Source organism: Monodon monoceros, unplaced genomic scaffold, assembly GCF_005190385.1.
Source record: "Monodon monoceros isolate NGI ecotype Baffin Bay Population unplaced genomic scaffold, NGI_Narwhal_1 Super_Scaffold_1, whole genome shotgun sequence".
NCBI classification, from domain to species: Eukaryota; Metazoa; Chordata; class Mammalia; order Artiodactyla; family Monodontidae; genus Monodon; species Monodon monoceros.
In genome coordinates, this window is record NW_021703765.1 from 11,861,155 (window position 1) to 11,880,968 (window position 19,814).

At 39.6% G+C, this 19,814-nt stretch overlaps 1 protein-coding gene across 2 annotated transcripts; it reads right to left on the bottom strand.

Moving 5' to 3' along the window:
* Positions 1-902: 902 nt before the first annotated feature.
* Positions 903-19,546, bottom strand: LOC114898392 (serpin B10). Of its 2 annotated transcripts, XM_029227807.1 has the most exons (8): positions 19,491-19,546; positions 15,853-16,029; positions 13,638-13,706; positions 12,841-12,978; positions 10,859-10,976; positions 6,622-6,764; positions 3,702-3,857; positions 903-1,623 (listed from the first exon to the last, which is right to left on the bottom strand). In XM_029227807.1, exons 2-8 carry the CDS (start codon positions 16,018-16,020, stop codon positions 1,219-1,221), a joined length of 1,197 nt encoding a protein of 398 aa, XP_029083640.1. In that variant the 5' UTR covers positions 16,021-16,029; positions 19,491-19,546; the 3' UTR covers positions 903-1,218. The 2 variants fall into 2 exon arrangements, with proteins under 2 accessions (XP_029083640.1, XP_029083649.1); XM_029227816.1 differs by lacking the exon at positions 15,853-16,029 and having other exon boundaries at positions 19,491-19,532.
* Between the last annotated feature and the right edge of the window lie 268 nt (positions 19,547-19,814).

Below are 19,814 nucleotides of genomic sequence, written 5' to 3' on the forward strand. Positions count from 1 at the left end.
TAAATTCACAGGAAAGTTACAAAGATAAAACAGGGAATTCCCATATACTTCTGACACAGTTTCCTGTAATGCTAACTTCTAATATTACAGTGGAACATTTTTTTAAAACTAAGAAGCCAACGTTGGTACATTACTATTAACTAAACTCCAGATTTCATTGGATTTCACTAGTTTTTCCATTAATGTCAACATAAGTATTTTTAAAATAGCAGAAAAGGGGGATTTAATTTTACAGTGGTAATTTATGAGCTATCAGAGTAATAGTCTTGAGAAAATTCTTGTTTATCAATATATCACCTCTATAAAGATTTTTTCTTCACTAAATGATGCATGTGAAAATAAGTGACAATGAAAATAGTGACCAGGTAGTTCAAGCATTTTAAGGCATTCAATTGAATAACCAAATTTCTGAAATGTAAATAAAAGTCACATTAAGATAAAATGTTAAACCTAAATGTCCATAGACAGATGAATGAATAAAGAAGATGTGGCATATGTATACAATGGGATATTACTCAGCCATAAAAAGGAACAAAATTGAATTATTTGTAATGAGGTGGATGGACCTAGTATCTGTCATACAGAGTGAAGTAAGTCGGAAAGAGAAAAATACCGTATGCTATCACATATATATGGAATCTAAATGACATACTGATGAACCTAGTGGCAGGGCAGGAATAAAGATGCAAACGTAGAAAACGGACTTGAGGACACAGGTGGGGAAAGGGAAGCTGGGACGAAGTGAGGGAGCAGCATTTACATACATACACTACCAAATGTAAAATGGATAGCTAGTGGGAAGCAGCCGCATAGCACAGGGAGCTCAGCCCAATGCTTTGTGACAACCTAGAGGGGTGGGAGGGAGACGCAAGAGGGAGGGGATATGGGGATATATGTACACATATAGCTGATTCACTTTGTTATACAGCAGAAACTAACACAACACTGTAAAGCATTAATACTCCAATAAAGATGTAAAAAATAATAAAACTGAATGTCAGCAAAAAAAAAAGTTTAAAAAGTTAAATTTGCCGTTCTCTCTAGCTATATAGGCATGATAGGATAACTAGAATATATTATTTCAAGATAATTTTGCTAATATTTATATGTTAAAAAGAGCCAGGCTATAAACTGGTTTTTATTATAATTGTGTTTTTCCATCATATGTGTATTTTTCACACTGTAAGATGCTCTTGTTTGATGAGAGAGATGCAGGGTTTAAGGGGAGCAGAATCTCCCGTAAAATAGAATGCTATTGGTTTTGTTGTGCCTGATGAAGAAGAGGAATGGGTGGTCTGCATTGAATTCAACGGAGGGGAGTTTAATTCGAAAACTCACCTCACTCCCAGTACCAGCTGCGGCCTCTGTACCTTGTTCATTTATTTCCACAAAAGACTTATGGAAAACATTGGACAGAAATAGGTTTCTCTCCATAGACATTCCTGAGAAATCTGCTTTGCTCTGGCTAAAGGCATCGCTCATCCCCATACTGCTCAGGGTTGACCTGAGATCATAAGTCTCTTCCAGCTTGAACTTGGGAAGATGCAGCTGCACGTCACACAACTCCATCATGTCTGCGCTGGTCCACTCACTCAACTTCTCATAGGTGATGGCTTTTTCCAGCTAGTTTGGAGCCAAGGAAGAAAGAGTCAGTAATTTCAGAGTGGAGTGAGAACTGTTCGTTGAGTGAGACCTTTAGATATTATATAAATGAATTATAGTCACTCCTATTACCAAAGGTAACAAAACACACACATTTGGAAATGCTTTGTTTATACTGAGATCCTCCCCACATCCTTGACATAATCATTTTGCAGATTAATAGTTCTCAGGATATAGATCAGACCTTGATACGAAATGGAAGTGCTTCTATGATAATATGCAAGACCTCAGCTACACGTGCAAATACATCAATATAAATATACACTTAGGTGTTGTCAACACAAGAGCATATACTCTAGGACATGTTGTATGCCAGGGCACACAAAAAACTTTAGTTTTATTAACATAGTAGACAATTCCTTGAAAACAAAATCTGAGGTAAAATGTCTATATAATCACGCCAATATGAAACTAGTAACTATAAACTACGAAAAAATAAGGAAAGAAAAACAAAGAAAGGAAAATCCTCCAATCTTAAGAGTAATGACTTTTTTTTTTTTCTTAATCTTTTGGCCACGCTGCTTGGCATGTGGGATCTTAGCTCCCCAGTCAGGGATCAAACCCACGCTCTCTGCACTGGAAGCGCAGAGTCTTAACCACTGGACCACCAGGGAAGTCCCAAGAGTAATGATATTTTAAATAGTGGTTTTGAGGGTGCTTTTTCTCTTCTTTATATTTAAAATTTTTTAAACAATAAATATAATATACACATATGCGTACATATATATGATAAACAATGTTTGATTTTTTTAAATAACCTGTCTGTTTCAAAGCACATGCTTTTGCTACTTTAAGAATTTTCTAGATCCAAGTATTGCTATCAGTGACATATTTGTAAATTATGTGCAGTAAGTGACAATATCTTCAGGTCAGGAACCTGCACTTTTAAAAAGAAAGGCTTATCTTTTAAGGGTGTAACTCTAATGGTTTAGTATTCACACTTGGTCTTATTTCTACTATCCTCTCCAGTTTCACAAATTTTATGACACTATTTAGAAATCTTTCTACACACTAGTAGGGTGGTGGAAACCTAAATAATCTGGCACACAAGAAATTAGGCACAGTGTAAAGAACGACAGAACACTTGTTGCATGAGAAGCTAGTGTTCAGTTTAGACATGCAAATTGCTCAGAAATGTGGGCAGACCAAAGTCAGGCTTAAGAGAAGTTTAACAGATGAACAACTTAAATAATACTTGAAGATGCACTGATACAGACTATATCTCCTGAAGAGTGTTAACTTGATAAAAAATGTTTTTTAAAAATGTTTTAGGGGCTTCCCTGGTGGCGCAGTGGTTGAGAGTCCGCCTGCCGATGCAGGGGATGCGGATTCGTGCCCCGGTCCGGGAAAATCCCACATGCCGCGGAGCGGCTGGGCCCGTGAGCCATGGCCGCTGAGCCTGCGCGTCCGGAGCCTGTGCTCCGCAGCGGGAGAGGCCACAACAGTGAGAGGCCCGCGTACCGAAAAAAAAAAAAAAAAAAAAAAGTAACCCATTTAATGTTTTTAAACATATGTCTAAGGCTAGATTAATGCAAGTGATTAAAAAATTAATTAGGTAAGTCCTATCGGAAGGAGAAGAAAGACCTATATTGACTGAAAGGTTGTTATGATCAATCCACACAGCTTTGTGACTGACAATAAATATCTCTATCTGTTGTTTGTGTGGTTGTTTGTGTGACTCCCCTATGCTAAAGATGTCTATAGATTACTTAACCTTCCTGAGGGATAGTAATATCAACCTGACAAAGTTTTGTAAAGCTTAAATGATGTAAAAATACAGTACCTAGGGCTCAAGGTAAGTTGGTTGCCTTCCTCTGCAGAAATTAAAGAACTGGGAGATCATGTCTTTATGTTTTTCCCCGGAGGGATAAACACTAGAACCCTCTTCGTGTCAGACAGACTGATGTCTTTTTTTAAAGTTTTTCTCCATACAAATAAATGTATATGCAAAACAGACACAGACTCACAGATATAGGAAATAAACTTGTTACCAAAGGGGAGAGGAACGAAGGTAGGGGTGAATAGACTGATCCCTTTACCTGATCCAGCCCACTGATGTCTTCCGGCAGTAGTATGAGTAGGCTGAGGTCACGGTTCTCATAGAAGAGTTGAAGGCCTATGGCTTGTGGCTTTTCTATGTAAAATACTTGAAGTTTTTCTTTCATGGACATCATTTGCACTGGTTTGCTTGTAGTCTGTAGAATACATGTAGCAAAATCACTGGGGAGGTGTTCCACCAAATCCTTAATTCTTTAGCATCATTGGTTCCCAGTAGTCTGGGACACTGGCAAAGCTAGTGATCCTCTGCTAAATGCTGAATAAAATTATTCAAACCTTGTTTTCTGGAAATATGTGTTCTACTGGATAACATCATCAATAAATGATGTGGGAGTTTCTTCCTCTGACACTGTTACGGCATCCTCTATAAATCATGGCAAGCTGGATTCTACCAAACACTTAAAAGAGTCTTGTGCAAACTATGTAAATGCCAGTGATTCCGAAACTGAGTAAGGTGCATTTCACACACACACATTTGTGGTTTTTGTTTTTGTGTGAGGGTATTTTAGTATCATAAAACTGAAATTCACTAAGAGAATGAAAAGACAAGCAATAAACTAGGAGATAAGAGTTTCAAAACACATAATTGATAAAGGACTGGTATCCAAAATTTGAAAAGACCTCTTAAAACTCAACAATTATAAGGCAAAGAACCCAATTTTAAAAACAGGCGAAAGATCTGAACTGATACCTCACCAAAGGCAGACCTACAGCATATGAAAAGATGTTCAATCTTATGTCCTTAGGGACTTGCAAATTAAAACAGTGACGATACCACTACTACAGATCTAATAGAATGGCTAAAAGTTCAAAACACTGATAACATAAACTTCTAGCGAGGGTGGAACTGACATTCTCTGCCAGTGAGAATGCAAAATGGAAGCCATATTGGATGACAGTACGGTGGTTTCTTACAAAGCTAAATACAGTCTTACCATGTGATCCAGCAACTGTGCTCCTGGGTAATTACCAAAATGAGTTAAAAACGTGTCCACACAAAATCTTGCATGCAAATGTTTATAGCAGCTTTAATCATAATAGCTAAAAACTGGAAGCAACCAAAATGCCCGTCAGTAAGGTGAATGGATAAACAAACTGCTACATCCATACAATGGAATAGTATTCTGCAACAAAGTGAAATGATCTATCAAGCCATAAAAAAGGCATGGAGGAACTTTAAATACGTATCGCTAAGTGGAAGAAGACGGTCTGAAAAGGCTACATACTATGCAATTCTGTTTCTACGGCATTCTGAAAGGGCAAAACTATAAAGACCGTAAAAAGATCAGTGGTTGCCAGAGATTTAGAGGGAGGGATGAATGTTTGGAGCACAGGGCATTTTTAGGACAATGAAAGTATTCTGTATGATACTGTAATGGTAGATACATGACATTATGAATTTTTAGTAAAGCCAATGGTGAAACGAAAGCAAAACCCTGCAATTCAGACGTATGTTATTTATCCACTCTACGTGGAGCTAAATGTCCATCACAAAATCGTACTGTTCTGCTAAGGTAGTGGCCATGTGACCAGGGCTGTTCATTCAGGACACTCTGTGATACAGTGATTGTCTCAAGGATAAGTGTATGAATGGCACCAACCGGAGTCCTCTTTGGGAGCATTCTGTTAGAGCTAGCAGCCAAGACTTTGTCTATGTAGTAGGGTTGTGAAGCTAGAATATGGGGCTGTCATATTCCCTGGTCATATGGATAAATTCCATCTTTAGTATTAGAGAATGAAGGCAAAAAGGAGGGGTCAGGGGTGGGGCAGAGAAAATGGATTATGTTTGAGATTCAAAGATCCCACTCCCAGACTTCCCAGTTCCTCTTAGTTGCATAAGCTAATGCGAACACAATGCCCATTTTACTGGAGCTAGTTTGGAATGCTTTTCTATCACTTGCATCTGAAAATTCCTGGTGAATATATTCAGCCAAGTAACTATCCAGCACATTTCTAGTTAGCCTATTGCGTTATATGTTCAGTCCTTCCCCATCTTTACCCCACCAATTATCTGAAAACCGCCTATTGCACACAACCATATGGTTACAGCAGTAGGTCCTCAGCAGCACTGTTTATGTGAGGTGATCCACCCCAGGACCAAAATATGTTTACAATCTTTGGCCAATCGGTTCCTTGCCTAGGAATTTGGAATGAGACCTATCAGACTGGTCTGTAGAATGGAGGAGATGTGGGTAGCCATGTTCTGCCTTTGTGGACTGGGCCGCAGAGGAAGTTAGACTTCAGGCTGAGAGAAGAATAATGGGAGAAACAGAGTTGGAAAGATAGAGAACGAATCCTGACAACATTTGAATCCTTGTTTCCACTCAAGTCCCAAGACCCAGCCACATCCAGCCCTTAGATGTATCTGTCAGCTTCCATTAGTCTCCCTTGTTGCTGAAGTAATCAAAAACAAGTGTGCTGTGTCCTAACACAGAAGGAAACGTTAACGAAAGAAATAAGATTTTAAAATTTTATTTCTTTTTCTTATGGAAGGGTAAGAGTTTGGTACACGGTGGTACTGCCTTAATAGAACAAGAATAGAACTAGTAAGCAAAGAGTTTGGGGTTATGGTCCTGGAAGCCTTCAACTTAAGCATGGCTCTAGTCATTTAACCATGCTGCATTTCTAACCTGAGAAATAAATGTAATAACTACCTTACCTACTCTACCATAGTTGCAGCAAGGACTGAGTAATAAAATATGTGAATAGTCTATTTTCAGAGAAAAAATAATGAAAGGGGAATTTCCAGGTAGGATGGAACTGGGGTTTTTAGCACAGTCATCCCTGCCCTGGTAAGAACCATAGTTTACAGGAGCATATAGTCAGAGAGAATAAATTTAAAATAGAATTCCCTTTGCAATGCCATGTAAAACTTCATACTGGTTATTAACAGGTTCCTACCTTGTTTATTCTGAAAGGCTTTTCTGTGGTATTTTGGACCAAGAATTGATGTTCCCAGATTCTTTTAAAGTAAAGGGCATTTACCAGAACCATTCTGGTTGCAGAATCCACAGCATTATCAGGTAGGAGATTCAGGATTTTTCCTAAAAGAGCAAAAGGACAGATTTCAAATGATGTAGTTACATCCTGGTGAAATGCCATACATAAAAATGATGATTATGAAATACCGTTAAATGATAACATCTTGTATCCACCAATGATCCAAGCCAGGAAGTTAGTATTAATAGAATATTATTAACAGATCCTATTTAAATTTCATCTCTTGTTCCAATAAAGTCCTTTTTTTCCTGGACCAGAAATCAATCCAAGAGCTCAAGTTGCATTTAGTTGTCATTTCCTTTTAGTCCCCTTTAGTCTTTTTCTTTCATTCCTCATTCATTCTTTGTCTTTCATGTTCCTCATTCATTCTTTGTCTTTCATGACCTTGATACTTTTGAAAAATATTTGTAGAATGCTCAATTCTCAGTTCAAGTTTGTCTGATGCTTCCTCAAGATAATATTTAGTTTATAAATTTTTGTGAGAATATTACTTTTGTGGGCTGAATTGTGTCATCCAGAAAGATATGTTAAATCCTAACCTCCGGTCCCTGTGAATGTGATCTTATTTTGAAACAGAGTCTTTGCAGATGCAGTCAAGTTCAAATGAAGTCATACTGGATTAAGGTGGGCTCTAATTCAATGACTGGTATTCTTATAAGGGGAGAGAAATTCGGACACAGACACACAGAGTGTGAAAACATGGAGACATAGGAGAGACAAAAAAGAAAGTTATGTATCAACAGAGGCAGAGATTGGAGAGATGTGCCTACAAGCCAAGGATTGCCAATAACCATCAGCAACTAGGAGACAGGCGTGGAGCGGTTTCTTCCCTGAAGCTTTCCAAGGGAGCAAGGCCCTGCTAACACCTTAACTTCAGACTTGCAGCTTCCAGAACTATGAGAGAATATATTTCTATTGGTTTAAACCACACAGTTGCTGGTAATTTGTTATGGCAGCCCTAGGATTTATGGCATATTTCTGTCATCACAGGAAGATCCGGACAGCTCTGTAATCTAGAGCAGCAGTCCCCAAAGTTTTTGGCACCAAGGACCAGTTTTGTGGAAGACAATTTTTCCATGGACCAGGGCTGGGAGTCGGGGTGTGGGGATGGCTCAGGCGGTGATGCGAGCGACGGGGAGCGACAGGCAGTGGCAGATGAAGCTTCGCTCACCTGCCCGCCACTCACCTCCTGCTGTGCGTGCCGGTTCCTGACAGGCCCAGGCCCGGGGGTTGGGGACCCCTGATCTAGAGAGATGGATCCTGTCATGCTCCTCGAGTGTGTCAGCCTGTGCGGGGGAAGCACGGCAAGGATCCTTATGCAAACCGAGCTTACGCCGTGTCAGACAATAACTCTCCACTCAGCTCAGAAAGGCTTTGCTGGGGCGAAAGATAGCAGATGAGTTGCTCCCCGCCTTCCTGTCTGTAGGGTCCCCACCTGTCTTCCAGAGAACAGAGTGGGCACTGGGTAGGAATTTGAGAGCTGAGATTTAGTTCAGCTCCAGCACTATTTTTTTTTTTTTTTTTTTTTTTTTTGGGGTACCCGGGCCCCTCCCTGTTGTGGCCTCTCCCGTTGCGGAACACAGGCTGTGGACGCGCAGGCTCAGCGGCCATGGCTCACGGGCCCAGCCGCTCCGCGGCATGTGGGATCTTCCCGGACCGGGGCACGAACCCGTGTCCCCTGCATCGGCAGGCGGACTCTCAACCACTGCGCCACCAGGGAAGCCTTCCAGCACTATTCTTGCCCCTGCTTCTACTACATTGAGTTTGTGTTGTATATTACAATGTACTTTTGCTTATAGAATCACATTTGGTCCTCATGTGAACTGGAACAGTGCAAGTAATTCCTTTCTGTAAATGCTAGCTGATCTGTAGTTCTCAAGACAGACTTACTTTTAGATGAATCCAAATCAGGCATAAGTTAAGGATAATGGTCACTCTTGCCTCACCATGGCTTCTGAGTCACTAGTCCAGTGAAAAAGGAACTGAGAATTTAGGGCTGCCAACTTCCTCAATTCACTTCAATAAACATTGCTCTGAATAGCTACCCTGAGCAGGGCTGTTATCTGTTAGTGATTCAAAGCAGAAACTCAAATAAGATAGTATTACTGCCCTTGGCGTTCTTGAGTTTAGTGGGGGAGGCAGGGACTTCAACAGTTAATTTCAATAACAACGTGGTAAGTGTCAAGGTAAAGGTTCCCACAGGGGGCTTTTGGAGCAACCAAGAAGGCTCTCAGCTCAGCCTGGGAGCCAGGGGAGGACATTATGCCTGAGGGAACTCCTGAGATGTTATCCAGTGGCCATGAAGGGGCTAGGAGTGGCAGGGGAGGGGACCGTGTTTTGAATTGAAGGGACACATGAGCAAATGCATGGGGTCGTGAGGTAGCACAGGAAGTTCCAGGGACTCTGTGCCACTTAGAATTCCTGAGTATCAACTTTGAGTCAGAGAATGACAAGAGTTGAAGTGGAGAGACAGACAAGACTTCACGGTCCTGTTGGACCTTCTATGTCAGTTTAGGCAGCTTGAATTCATCCTGTAGGATGTGGGGCACCATGATGGATTTTGAGTACGTGGTCCACTTGGTCGAATTCACATTTTAGGGAGGTCGTTCTGATGGCTGAATGGAGGTTGCATTTGAGGGGAGCAAGATGAGAAACAGATTATTGCATTAACACAGATAAATGATGACAAAGCCGAGAGCAGAGGAGGAAGAGATTGGAAAGGAAAGATGAACTCAGAAACACGCAGGAGGAGGCAAAGGAAAAGGGAGAATTTAGAGTATCTCTCGGACTTCTGATCTGGGCAAGTGTGGTAGCCACCCATCCGCCGGGATGGAGAATGAGTGCACGGAGAGGACAAGGTGTGGATAAGCTGTTCTGAATATGACTTCAGTATGTCGAGTTTGAAGTATGTGGGACCCTCTGCAAGCATATCTGGCGGGAATATACAAATGAACTCTCAAGTTTGGGGGGAGGGGGATTACCTAAACATTCCATGTTCGTTGCTGCAAAGCAAAGGCTTGATCATTAATATTCATTAGCGATTACACCTTTGGTATTTCTTTGTGAGATATAATGGACCATCAACAGACATATCGATTGAAAAGGAAGCGTGGAATATTGAAATGACTTCAGACTTCAGAGCTAAACTGACTCAGATTTCAGTCCTATTTCTGAAGCTTTAAACTATCTGATCTTGGTAACAGTTTCTCTAAAGCCTCAGCTTCCTCATTTCTAAAATAAGGATCATACTAAAAAACTGCTAAATCACCTATGAGAATCCCTCTACTATTCCCTTTTTAGAAATAGAACGCTTAACTTTTAGGTAGCATGTGGCTACCCAGCTAAAAACTACATTTTAAAGACCTTTATTACAAACTAGGACAAGTTGGTCACCAGAGCATAAAATGGGCCATGTATCCAAATTTGGGATATGAGTGGAACTGGTGTGTGAAAGTTTCAGGGCATCCCCTTAAAAGCAAAGAGGCTTTATTTTCCCTATTTCCTGCTGACTGTAAAACTGACAAATGTAAGAATCACCTTAGACAAATATAAAAGCCATGTCTCGAGGATGGCAGAGCTAACCCACTAGTCTGGGTCTCTGGATGCCTTCATGGAACAGAATGCTTATCTACCTTGTGACTATTAGGTCAGAGATAAACTTCTATCTTATTAAGATATTGTATTTTGGGTCTCTTTGTTACAAGAGCTCAGCCCATACTCTAAGCTAATATATGACCTATTTTGAAACTTACTTAAGGTTATGTAGTACATTTACTGCCACATTTTCATTGTTCATCAGGAGCTATTTTTCTTTAGAAACCGCAAGTGCAGCAGCATTCCAAAATTTCTTTTTTGCATTTTTCTGCCTTTTATCCCTGGAGTCCTCCTTGGAATTAGTGGAATCTGATCATTTTCTTGTCTGCTTGGTAAAATGGTTGTCTTATCTGTTTTAGATAAGACTTATTGCAAAAGCTATAAATCAAAAATTATGGGCATGAATAAAACAAATGTTTTGAATATTTAGAATGTGTCCACAGTTCTATTTAAGAAATGCCTATGCTTATACATAACACAAATTCAAAATAATAAAGCAATACTTGGAGAAAGCGCACTGCTGAGTACCTTGGAGAAGGCTTACCTTCAGTCTGGCTTTCAACCCAAGAGTTGATCTCCTTTCTGATTTGGTCAGAAGCTTCCATAAAGTTCACAGACTGTGGCTCTGAGCCAAAGTATGTTTTCATGTCTTGTAAATATTTCTGGAAGATATAGGTAAAATCTCCTTTTGTAGAATTTTTCCAGAATCAATAAACAAGTCTATTTAGATTATCCAAAAAAAAAAACCCCAGCTAGATGGACAATTGCAAACTGCCACCCCATTGCTCCCCTCAATCTTTCCACACTCCAGCTTTGGTTAGAAACTAAACATCGCCCTGTGTAAACTTAGCTAGGCACGGACTAGCCATGCAGAGCCGCAGGTATGGAAGGAAGGCCCGTCTCCCACAGCTCTGGAGCCTCCACATGTTCATCTGTTTTTATTCGTCCTTGGGAAATGGGGCTGGGATGAAAAGGAGGACCATTCTAGGAATCCCAGGAGCGACTCCAGCCAAGGAGTACTGGGCTTTCTGTGGTAGAGATGGAGCCAGATTAAGAACCCCGGGTCTGGCAGCTGCTGTCTATGGACTCTAAACACCCAAGAGCCTGGGGAGGGCTTCTGAGGGAAACTATGGGCTGCCATGGAAACCGATTTCCAAGACTGGTCAAAGGTTTCGTCAGGTATGCTAAGGGAAAAAGCAGGCTTCTTCCTTCGGGCTGTTGATGCTACCCTCAGTGGCCATCATCCTAAGTGGGCTATAACCAAGGTTGCTGCTTAGAAGGGCACCTGCCTTGAAACATAATTTATTCCCCGGGACAGCTGTGGCATTCCTTCAGTTTATTACTTTATGGAGGAATTGTGTGCAGTTAAAAAGTGTTGAGTTAATTCAGCTTCCAGGCAGCGGTTTGGAGATTATGAAGTCTACGTTCTGTACAATTTATAATCCAGTAAAAAGAAAACGTAAACATTCTCGAGGTACCTATTCCTTGTCTTGATTCATGGGTTCTGATCAACCTCTCTGTGCACAGCTAGGGCTTGTGGATATTTTAAAAGAGTACCACTTTGTATCTCTGTGTGCTTCTTTTTACCAAGTGCCCACCCAGCTCAATCATCTCTCCTACTTATGAATCAAACCTGAGTGCATGAGACTACCTACCAGTAATAAAAATGCCTTTAAGACTTCACTTGGCTGCTTTTTTGCCTTTAGTAATGGCAAAGCCCAAGTTCTGAGCTCCCCGGAATTCACTGGGTATGGGCAGGGATAACACTGCTTGAAATCACAAGATAGCTTGACTTTTCCTGTTGCTGTCCCTCTCCCTATTCAATTTCCTTACTCCTTACCCACTGGGCACCTGGGTCCTCTGGCTTTCTTCTGAAGTGTGCCAAAGGATGTGATGGACAAACATGAAAGAAGTAAATGCTTGGCTTGGTTTGGAGTTGACTCCTCTGAGGAGCCCTTGCATCTGAACTGAAGATGAACTCATGGTCTGCACTGTGGGTGTCTCAACCATCAGAGCAGAAGAGAAGTTGATTCAATTCCATGCTAAGAATCTTTCTTAAAGTGTCTGAAGTCAAGATGTGAAGTGACTTACCTGATCGCAAAGTCAACTTTGCTCTTGAGGACACAGTCTCCTGCCACACTCCTATGACCACACCACCCTCTGCTCCTTCAGACTCACCATATTGAGTTATTCTATATCTTTTGCTCTGTTTCCCATGAAACAAATGTTGGCCCAGGGATTATATAAACCACATTTCTACAAGTCTTCATGGGTTGTTCCTGGGGTGTACCCCTTTATTCTGGGCATAAAGATCTGATCACCAGATTTGGTTTGAAATATGTTATTGGTTTCCTTTACAACTTGACACATTGGTCAGGCTAAATGATTGTTTATCAGAAATGCTGACCACATACTCCATATACATTAAGATTGTCCCTGGGATCCCTGGAGAAAAGTACAAAGAGTTTATTGATTGATCTCATGTGACTCTTCCCCATCAGCTTGAAATAAGATGTTTGCACTTACATTGTGAAATGGATACGTTTTCTCCCCATAGATCCTGTTGGCTGTTTTAAGTATGCAAGCATTGCTGGGATTGTTGATTTCTGAGATAAGTGTCTGGAAATTAGAACGTATTTCTTCAGCCTTGCCTACATCGAATTCCTTTAAAAGAAAGTAAATTGGTTAAATAAAAATGTTGAACAAGAACTAAGTGTATAAGAACAACTTATAGTAAATGAAATGATTTAAAGTTTACGAACAAAGGCCGAAATCGATTGTATGGTAGATAAAAAAAATGTTCTCTTTAGTATTATTAGTGCAGGAATGTAATGGCTGTTGGGACATCGTTTTCTTCACACTTAGTTTGCAGAAGTAAGAACAATGTTGAAAGTAGAGTAGTTTTGAAGGGGAGGGAAAGGAAGAGATAAGGGAAAAGAATATTACCCTTCCAAAAAGTGTAGACATTCTGCACTCTAAAAAATTTCCCAGGCTTCCCTGGTGGCGCAGTGGTTGAGAGTCCGCCTGCCGATGCAGGGGACACGGGTTCGTGCCCCGGTCCGGGAAGATCCCACATGCCGCGGAGCGGCTGGGCCCGTGAGCCATGGCCGCTGAGCCTGCATGTCCGGAGCCTGTGCTCCGCAACGGGAGAGGCCACAACAGTGAGAGGCCCGTGTACCACAAAAAAAAAAAAAAAAATTTCCCATAATTTTAACATATATTTTAAAGAAAAGTTACCTATTAAAGGTTGCTTAATTTAGCCACTAACGTGCTAAAGTGCTCTCTCCTTAATTATCAAATGGATATTGAAATATAAGACATACCATTTTCCTTTTCTTTTCAAAACTGTCAGGACAAGGTTTGCTGTCCTGGTCTCTGCTAAACTGAAGAACCTGTAATTTCAATAAAAAGGCAATATGTGAATGCACTTTGCAGAGATGTAATCATATGAAATACACATCAGCAACTACAAGCCATTTGTTCCTATAGATACAAAACATATAATTAATGAACCAAGGGAGCGCTGATTTGACTTAAATGGTGTGTTACCTGACCTAATAAGAGTAAGTCAAGAGCTGCTTTTAAATAAATTTTTAAGTTGAATTTAAATTGCTAGTCTCTTTATTTTAATACTTTTTATGGGACGTTGAGGATAATGTTGGGAATAGCCTTAGAGGTAAAATTCTCATGTTTTCCGAGTTTCATTTTTATCTATGATTGGTTTGAAAAGAAGCCTAGGTATTCAACTGAGACCATCACTTAGATAATTTAAGCAAATGCCACCATTGCCCCAGTTATCTGGAAAATTCAGGAATTTTAGTTGCTTTTTCTACTTAAGCGCTTCAGCTTTCACTGCCTACCACCATCTGACATATAGAGATAGAGTCTTTGTCTTCACCCCAGCAATTCATGTGACAGGTCACAGGAAGGATGTGGACGTTGTTTCCCCTGAGAAAACAAAGTGATAATTCCATCTCCTGCATGCATCCTGGACCCAGCTTACAGAAAGGAATAAAGTCTACTTTACCAGAGTTTGTGCTGACACGTGGCGACAGACAGGAACCACTTGCCATAGGGAAAAAAAGGGGGAGGTGCCTAAGCAACTCATTAGTCTCAATTGCAAACTGAAGCTGTTAATATTTCAGTGACATTGAAATAAAACAAGGGTAAGCAACACCCAGCAATATATTTATATGGAGTGGAAGCAAATTGACATTTATCTAAGATTAAGTCTATCACATTCATAGTTAAACCTTTTAATAATGAGCCAATTATTAACTAGCTGTGAACCAGGATTTTTCTGTGAACCAAGATTTTGTTGTTGCTATTTTTAAACCACACAATATCTTGTAAATTATGAGCATAAGGGGGATATCCTAGACCCAAACTGACAGAATATGTATTCTGCCTGTCTCATTCAGAACTGCTGGCTGTGCCCATTTCCATACTTGTCACAGAGGCCAGCTTCTTGGTGGAAATTTTGTCACTTGGCCTTTCAATCGTTGTATGATTTAGAGCTGAATTTACTCTCTTCTATTTTTATTTTTACTTAAAACACACACATATATTTATATGTTTACACAAGCATAGATGCAGATACACATATATATGGCTCTTTGATATGTTTTGCTGTGTAAGGCTACACACGTACACATACACTCGCTATGATTTGAGGATGCTTACATCAAATTGATAATTGCGTATACAATAATCCTGTTTTGCTATTTTAATGCCCTTAATGGGCTCTTTAGATTCATCTAGACAACCAGGGACCAAACAAAGTAACAACCAAACAAAGCATGAGGAACAGGATTCACTTGATTTTTCTATTTTTTTCTTCAAGAAAATCCTTCTGAGATTAGAAAGATGATGACTAATTCTATTATTTAAAGTATGAGCCATTACTTTCTTGAAATATTTTAGTAATCAAAATAAAATTGGTTTTGGTGTTGAACCAAACTCGATAACCTCTCCATGTACCACTTTGTATCTCTGTGTGCTTCTTTTTACCAAGTGCCCACCCAGCTCAATCATCTCTCCTACTTATGAATCAAACCTGAGTGCATGAGACTACCTACCAGTAATAAAAATGCCTTTAAGACTTCACTTGGCTGCTTTTTTGCCTTTAGTAATGGCAAAGCCCAAGTTCTGAGCTCCCCGGAATTCATTGGGTATAGGCAGGGAAAACACTGCTTGAAATCACAAGATAGCTTGACTTTTCCTGTTGCTGTCCCTCTCCCTATTCAATTTCCTTACTCCTTACCCACTGGGCACCTGGGTGAGGGAACATCATCTCTCCATTTGATTTTGCCAAAGAACACCGGTTCTTAAACGGTATTCCTAGAAAGAGTTTTCAAATTGATTCACTTTCTCAGATTTCTTTTTATGGTCTAGAAAATTTATTTAAAGTGTGTCTTTTATTTTGGAGGACGTGGTTGTAAAACGTGGGCTATTTGGATTTCAGGAGAGGAGTGAACAAAAGACAAGAAAAGCATTTCATTTTAAGGCAACAGAGGATGGTTGACCTTTCTCACTCACCCGGGACATTTGGGCTGCCGTGGTGCCTTTGGTGCCCAAATACACCATGGCCAAGGAGGTTGAGATGCCCCAGGGAGAAAAAAAGATATTTTTACCCTCAGCAGATTCAGCTAGCTTTTTGCTAAGCTCCAGAGCAAATTGATTGACAGATTTTGCTAGAGAGTCCATTGGGAAAATCTAAGAAAAATAAAGTTAGAGAACATGTTAATAATCCTTTCCATTTATTTAACTTTTGTAAATGGATTTGTTGGCTTACATAATTATCTTTTTTAATTACCCTTCATTGAAATGACAAAAGAATGTATTATCCAATCTGATTATATATATATCTGATTATATATATATATATATATATATATATATATATATAATATGTATATATACACTCATAAGAGCTGAATAAACTTTAGAAAAATTCCACTCCAACATTATTTTAAATATTTTAAAAATGAAGTCCAGAGAGTTTAAGAGAATTGGCTCAAATTTCAGAGTTAGTTCACATGAGAGAACAATTGGATTCTGGTCAGTTAGCGGCTCCCTGTTGAAAATGCCAGGATATAAATGGCAGAGGAATCAGCCCAGTGCCTCTTACCAACAGACCACATGCCTACTGACTTTACCCAGTAAATGAGGAATAATTATACCCCTTTTCAACTTTGTACTTTTTCTCACTTATCTTTCATCCATATTTTTATACTTTTAACCTTTTTTATTCCTTCACACCCTGATGTATGATATCTTGGTTCCCTTTATCCTCCTTTATTCTCTTGAAATCCAACTCTGCTCCGGATCTTCTTTCCCTCTGGAAGCCTTTTCTGAACTTTGGGGTTCACAGGAGCACGTCTTCCACCAAAGACCCATAAAATAGCTTTTGCCGCCTGCTTGGAGCTTATCATACTGCTAGTTCTGTTTGCATAGATTTATATCTTTTCAACTCTAGGATAATTTCCTTGAGAGAAAAATTTTCTTACTCAGCTTTGCGCATCCAGTAACACCCACCTCAGGACTTTGCACAAAATGAAAACTTACAAATACTTGTTTATTTCTCTTTTAGAGTGTTTATAGTTTGGGCTCCAGCCACCATTTTTTATCTATTTAAACTTGAAATCTTTCACAGTTTAGTGGAAATGCTCATAGAGAAGTAGAGAACTCAAGACTTGCTTGCCTTTATCCTCACTCGCGTGAGACCCTCTGAAACCAATCTTAACAAACAAAGGAACTCAAACTTTCTCATTTTTAAAAATATTATATTCACCTTCTAAATTTCACGTCTAATTACCCTGATATTTTCATTTAAGTCTTTTTAGACTGAGTCTCTATCAAAGAAATAGTGAGTTCAATCTATTGTCATTTTATAGCCAAATAATTTCTCAAGCTGATTAAATGATTAAAAATAAACCAAATTCCTAAGCCTAGAAACTCCCATTAGTGCCAATGTCGTATAGAACTTGGTCCTGCACTGATATCACCTGGCCCTCAGAGAAACCTAGAATGAGAACTTTAGAAAGGTCAGAAGATCTCTCTAGTTCAATGGTTGAATTAAGGGAGAGGCATGTGTAGGCAAAGTTTTGGTTTCATCATGACTTGGATTAACAGTGATACTGTTGAAATCCCTCCTAGTCATAGGCTTACACTTAACCAAACAGCTTCCCAGCCTCTAAATCATCCCTAGTCATAGCTCCCACCTATTTCAGAAGCTGATGATAATCCTAGGCTAACATTATCTTATTAAAGAAGAAAAGCAAGAACCTCTACTCTTGTAGCAATTCTACGCCCTCATAAAATGTTCGAAACTTGTGTATCAGTATTTCCCTTGACAGATCCAATGCTGTCTTGTAAACAACCTCCCTATTTTCTTTACAGCTATACTCATTCAAATGATGCTTTGCTTACTGCCTGTATATTAAGCTTTATCTTTTAAGAACTCATGAATTCTTTCATATGGAAAATGCTTGGCTCCATGGCCAAAGCATAATCACTATGAAGGGAGGAGAGGAGAAACTACCATTTTAAGGCTGAGGATTTTTATCTTTCTACTTATTATTTATGGTTATTCTAAAGTTTAGTTACTTGTAACAAATCCCTGAAAACAATAACTCTCTCTAATGAAAAAGCTAATTTCTTGTGGAAAGTTAATATCCAGGTATCTTCAACTTCATTAATTCTCTCATTAATATCATTAATATATCAGGTGTAGCCCAGACCATACAAGAAGAATAATTCCTGCCTTTAAAAAAAAAGTATAGAAGTGCTAAGCCAGCCAGTGCTGGATAAAATTATCCCGGCAGTGAAAAGTGCTTTCTGAAAGATGCAGAATTTGGGGATGAGATTCTACATGAAATAATTTATCCATACAAGGGTTCGACAGTGATCTTTTCAGAAAAGACTATAAATGTCTAGATCAGAAGCCAACTATGCCCTTTTCAGAATAAATGGCTCTTTTGCAATTTTCAGAAGGTACATGGATATATCAGTTTACATACATATAAATATACATACATATGTAAAATAGGTAAAATCTCAATCTGTAAGGGGGCTTAGCTAAAGAAATATGAAAATAAGAAAAGGATAGTATAACTCGTCAATATGTCTCATCAAAGATACACATACTCTTCACAAATCAGAGTTGGAAAGAACCTTGGAATCCCTCTAATCAAATTGCTTCATTTTATCTGCTAGGAAACTGAGGCCCAGAGAGGTTAAATGTGCTGACGAACATGCACAGCTAACTAACAGCAGAGCTATCGTTGCAGTCCCATTCTCTGGACTCTAAATACAGATGCTTTTGTCATTATATCTTACTGTCTTTAAGGTTTTACGGTGAAAGGGAGGGATTGGGTGACGACAGAGGATGAACAGGAGGAGGAAGAAAGAGAGATGATGATGAGCTGGAGGAGGGAGCGGGAAGGACTCTCTTCCCCTTTTCCATTAGAGGACATCCAAGGCCTCCTGACTTTCCGATGATACTGATGATATTGTCTACCTGGTGGAGTTGTGCATATCAGAAAATGACCCCCCGAATCCGCAGCACTTCAATATTTACCTAAAGCCACTTCTGAGGGAATTAATAGTCTGGGAGGATTTATGATGAGCATGGAGTGTGAGCTTAGGGACTTAGGTTATTCCACGAAAGAGAAGAAAGCTAATGGCCCATGGAATGGTAGCCAAGACATGAAGGTGTGCGTGGGCGGGAGGGTAGAGAGTCAAATCATTAGTTCCCTACATTAGTGACTAAGCTCAAATTCATGTTGCCAAGTCCGCTCTTCTGAAGGGTTAGAAGGGTTTTGGTTCAATACTTCTGAGAATACCCTATTTCTTTTTACCTGTGTTGACAGATACAAAGGTAGCAAATCCAAAAATGTGACTGGAGAAAACTCCATTCATAGTTTCACAATTCACGGCAAAACTACCTTTCTGACGTCTTCGGAAGTGAATGCTCTCTCCCGCTTAGCCCGCTTTCTAGTACCAACTTTGAATCAGCTCAGGGTTCAATCTCCAGACCTGCACAGAATTCCTGGGGGCTGGCCTTCATCTATTATTTCTGTTTTGTGGGAGTCCCGATAAATTGTTCTTTAGCTAGGTACCTCAACAAAGAAAGAAAACATAAACATTTTAAAACAAAGAACTATTTACAATACCTTGTTTTCTTACACGGGAGCAGAATTGGCAACTGGTTCCTTTAGTAAGAGACCGTGGCTGAGTTAAGTGACCTTTAACTGTAGAAATAATTTTTAAAACTTCTAGCACCACCCTTTCCTTAACCCCACCCTCTGATTCACTTTCACAAGCCCATACACTCTTCCTTTCAACTTCATCTTGGCCAGAAGCTCAAATAAAAAGACAGAGAGATAGAGTTTTGCTTGAATTACTTAATTACCCACATTTTCCATGTCTGTCTGCATGTACAGACTGGAATTCTAACAAATTGTAACTCACACTTTCCTGGCTTATGTCCTCTCGAG

What these genes read in the sequence shown, in the direction of transcription:
- LOC114898392 (XM_029227807.1), bottom strand. Translation starts at nt 16,020, where the DNA reads ATGGACTCTCTAGCAAAATCTGTCAATCAATTTGCTCTGGAGCTTAGC. An exon ending in CGGCAGCCCAAATGTCCCGG is followed by an intron (nt 13,707 to 15,852) that starts GTGAGTGAGAAA and finishes TTGAAATTACAG; the next exon opens with GTTCTTCAGTTTAGCAGAGA. An exon ending in AAACGTATCCATTTCACAAT is followed by an intron (nt 10,977 to 12,840) that starts GTAAGTGCAAAC and finishes TATATCTTCCAG; the next exon opens with AAATATTTACAAGACATGAA.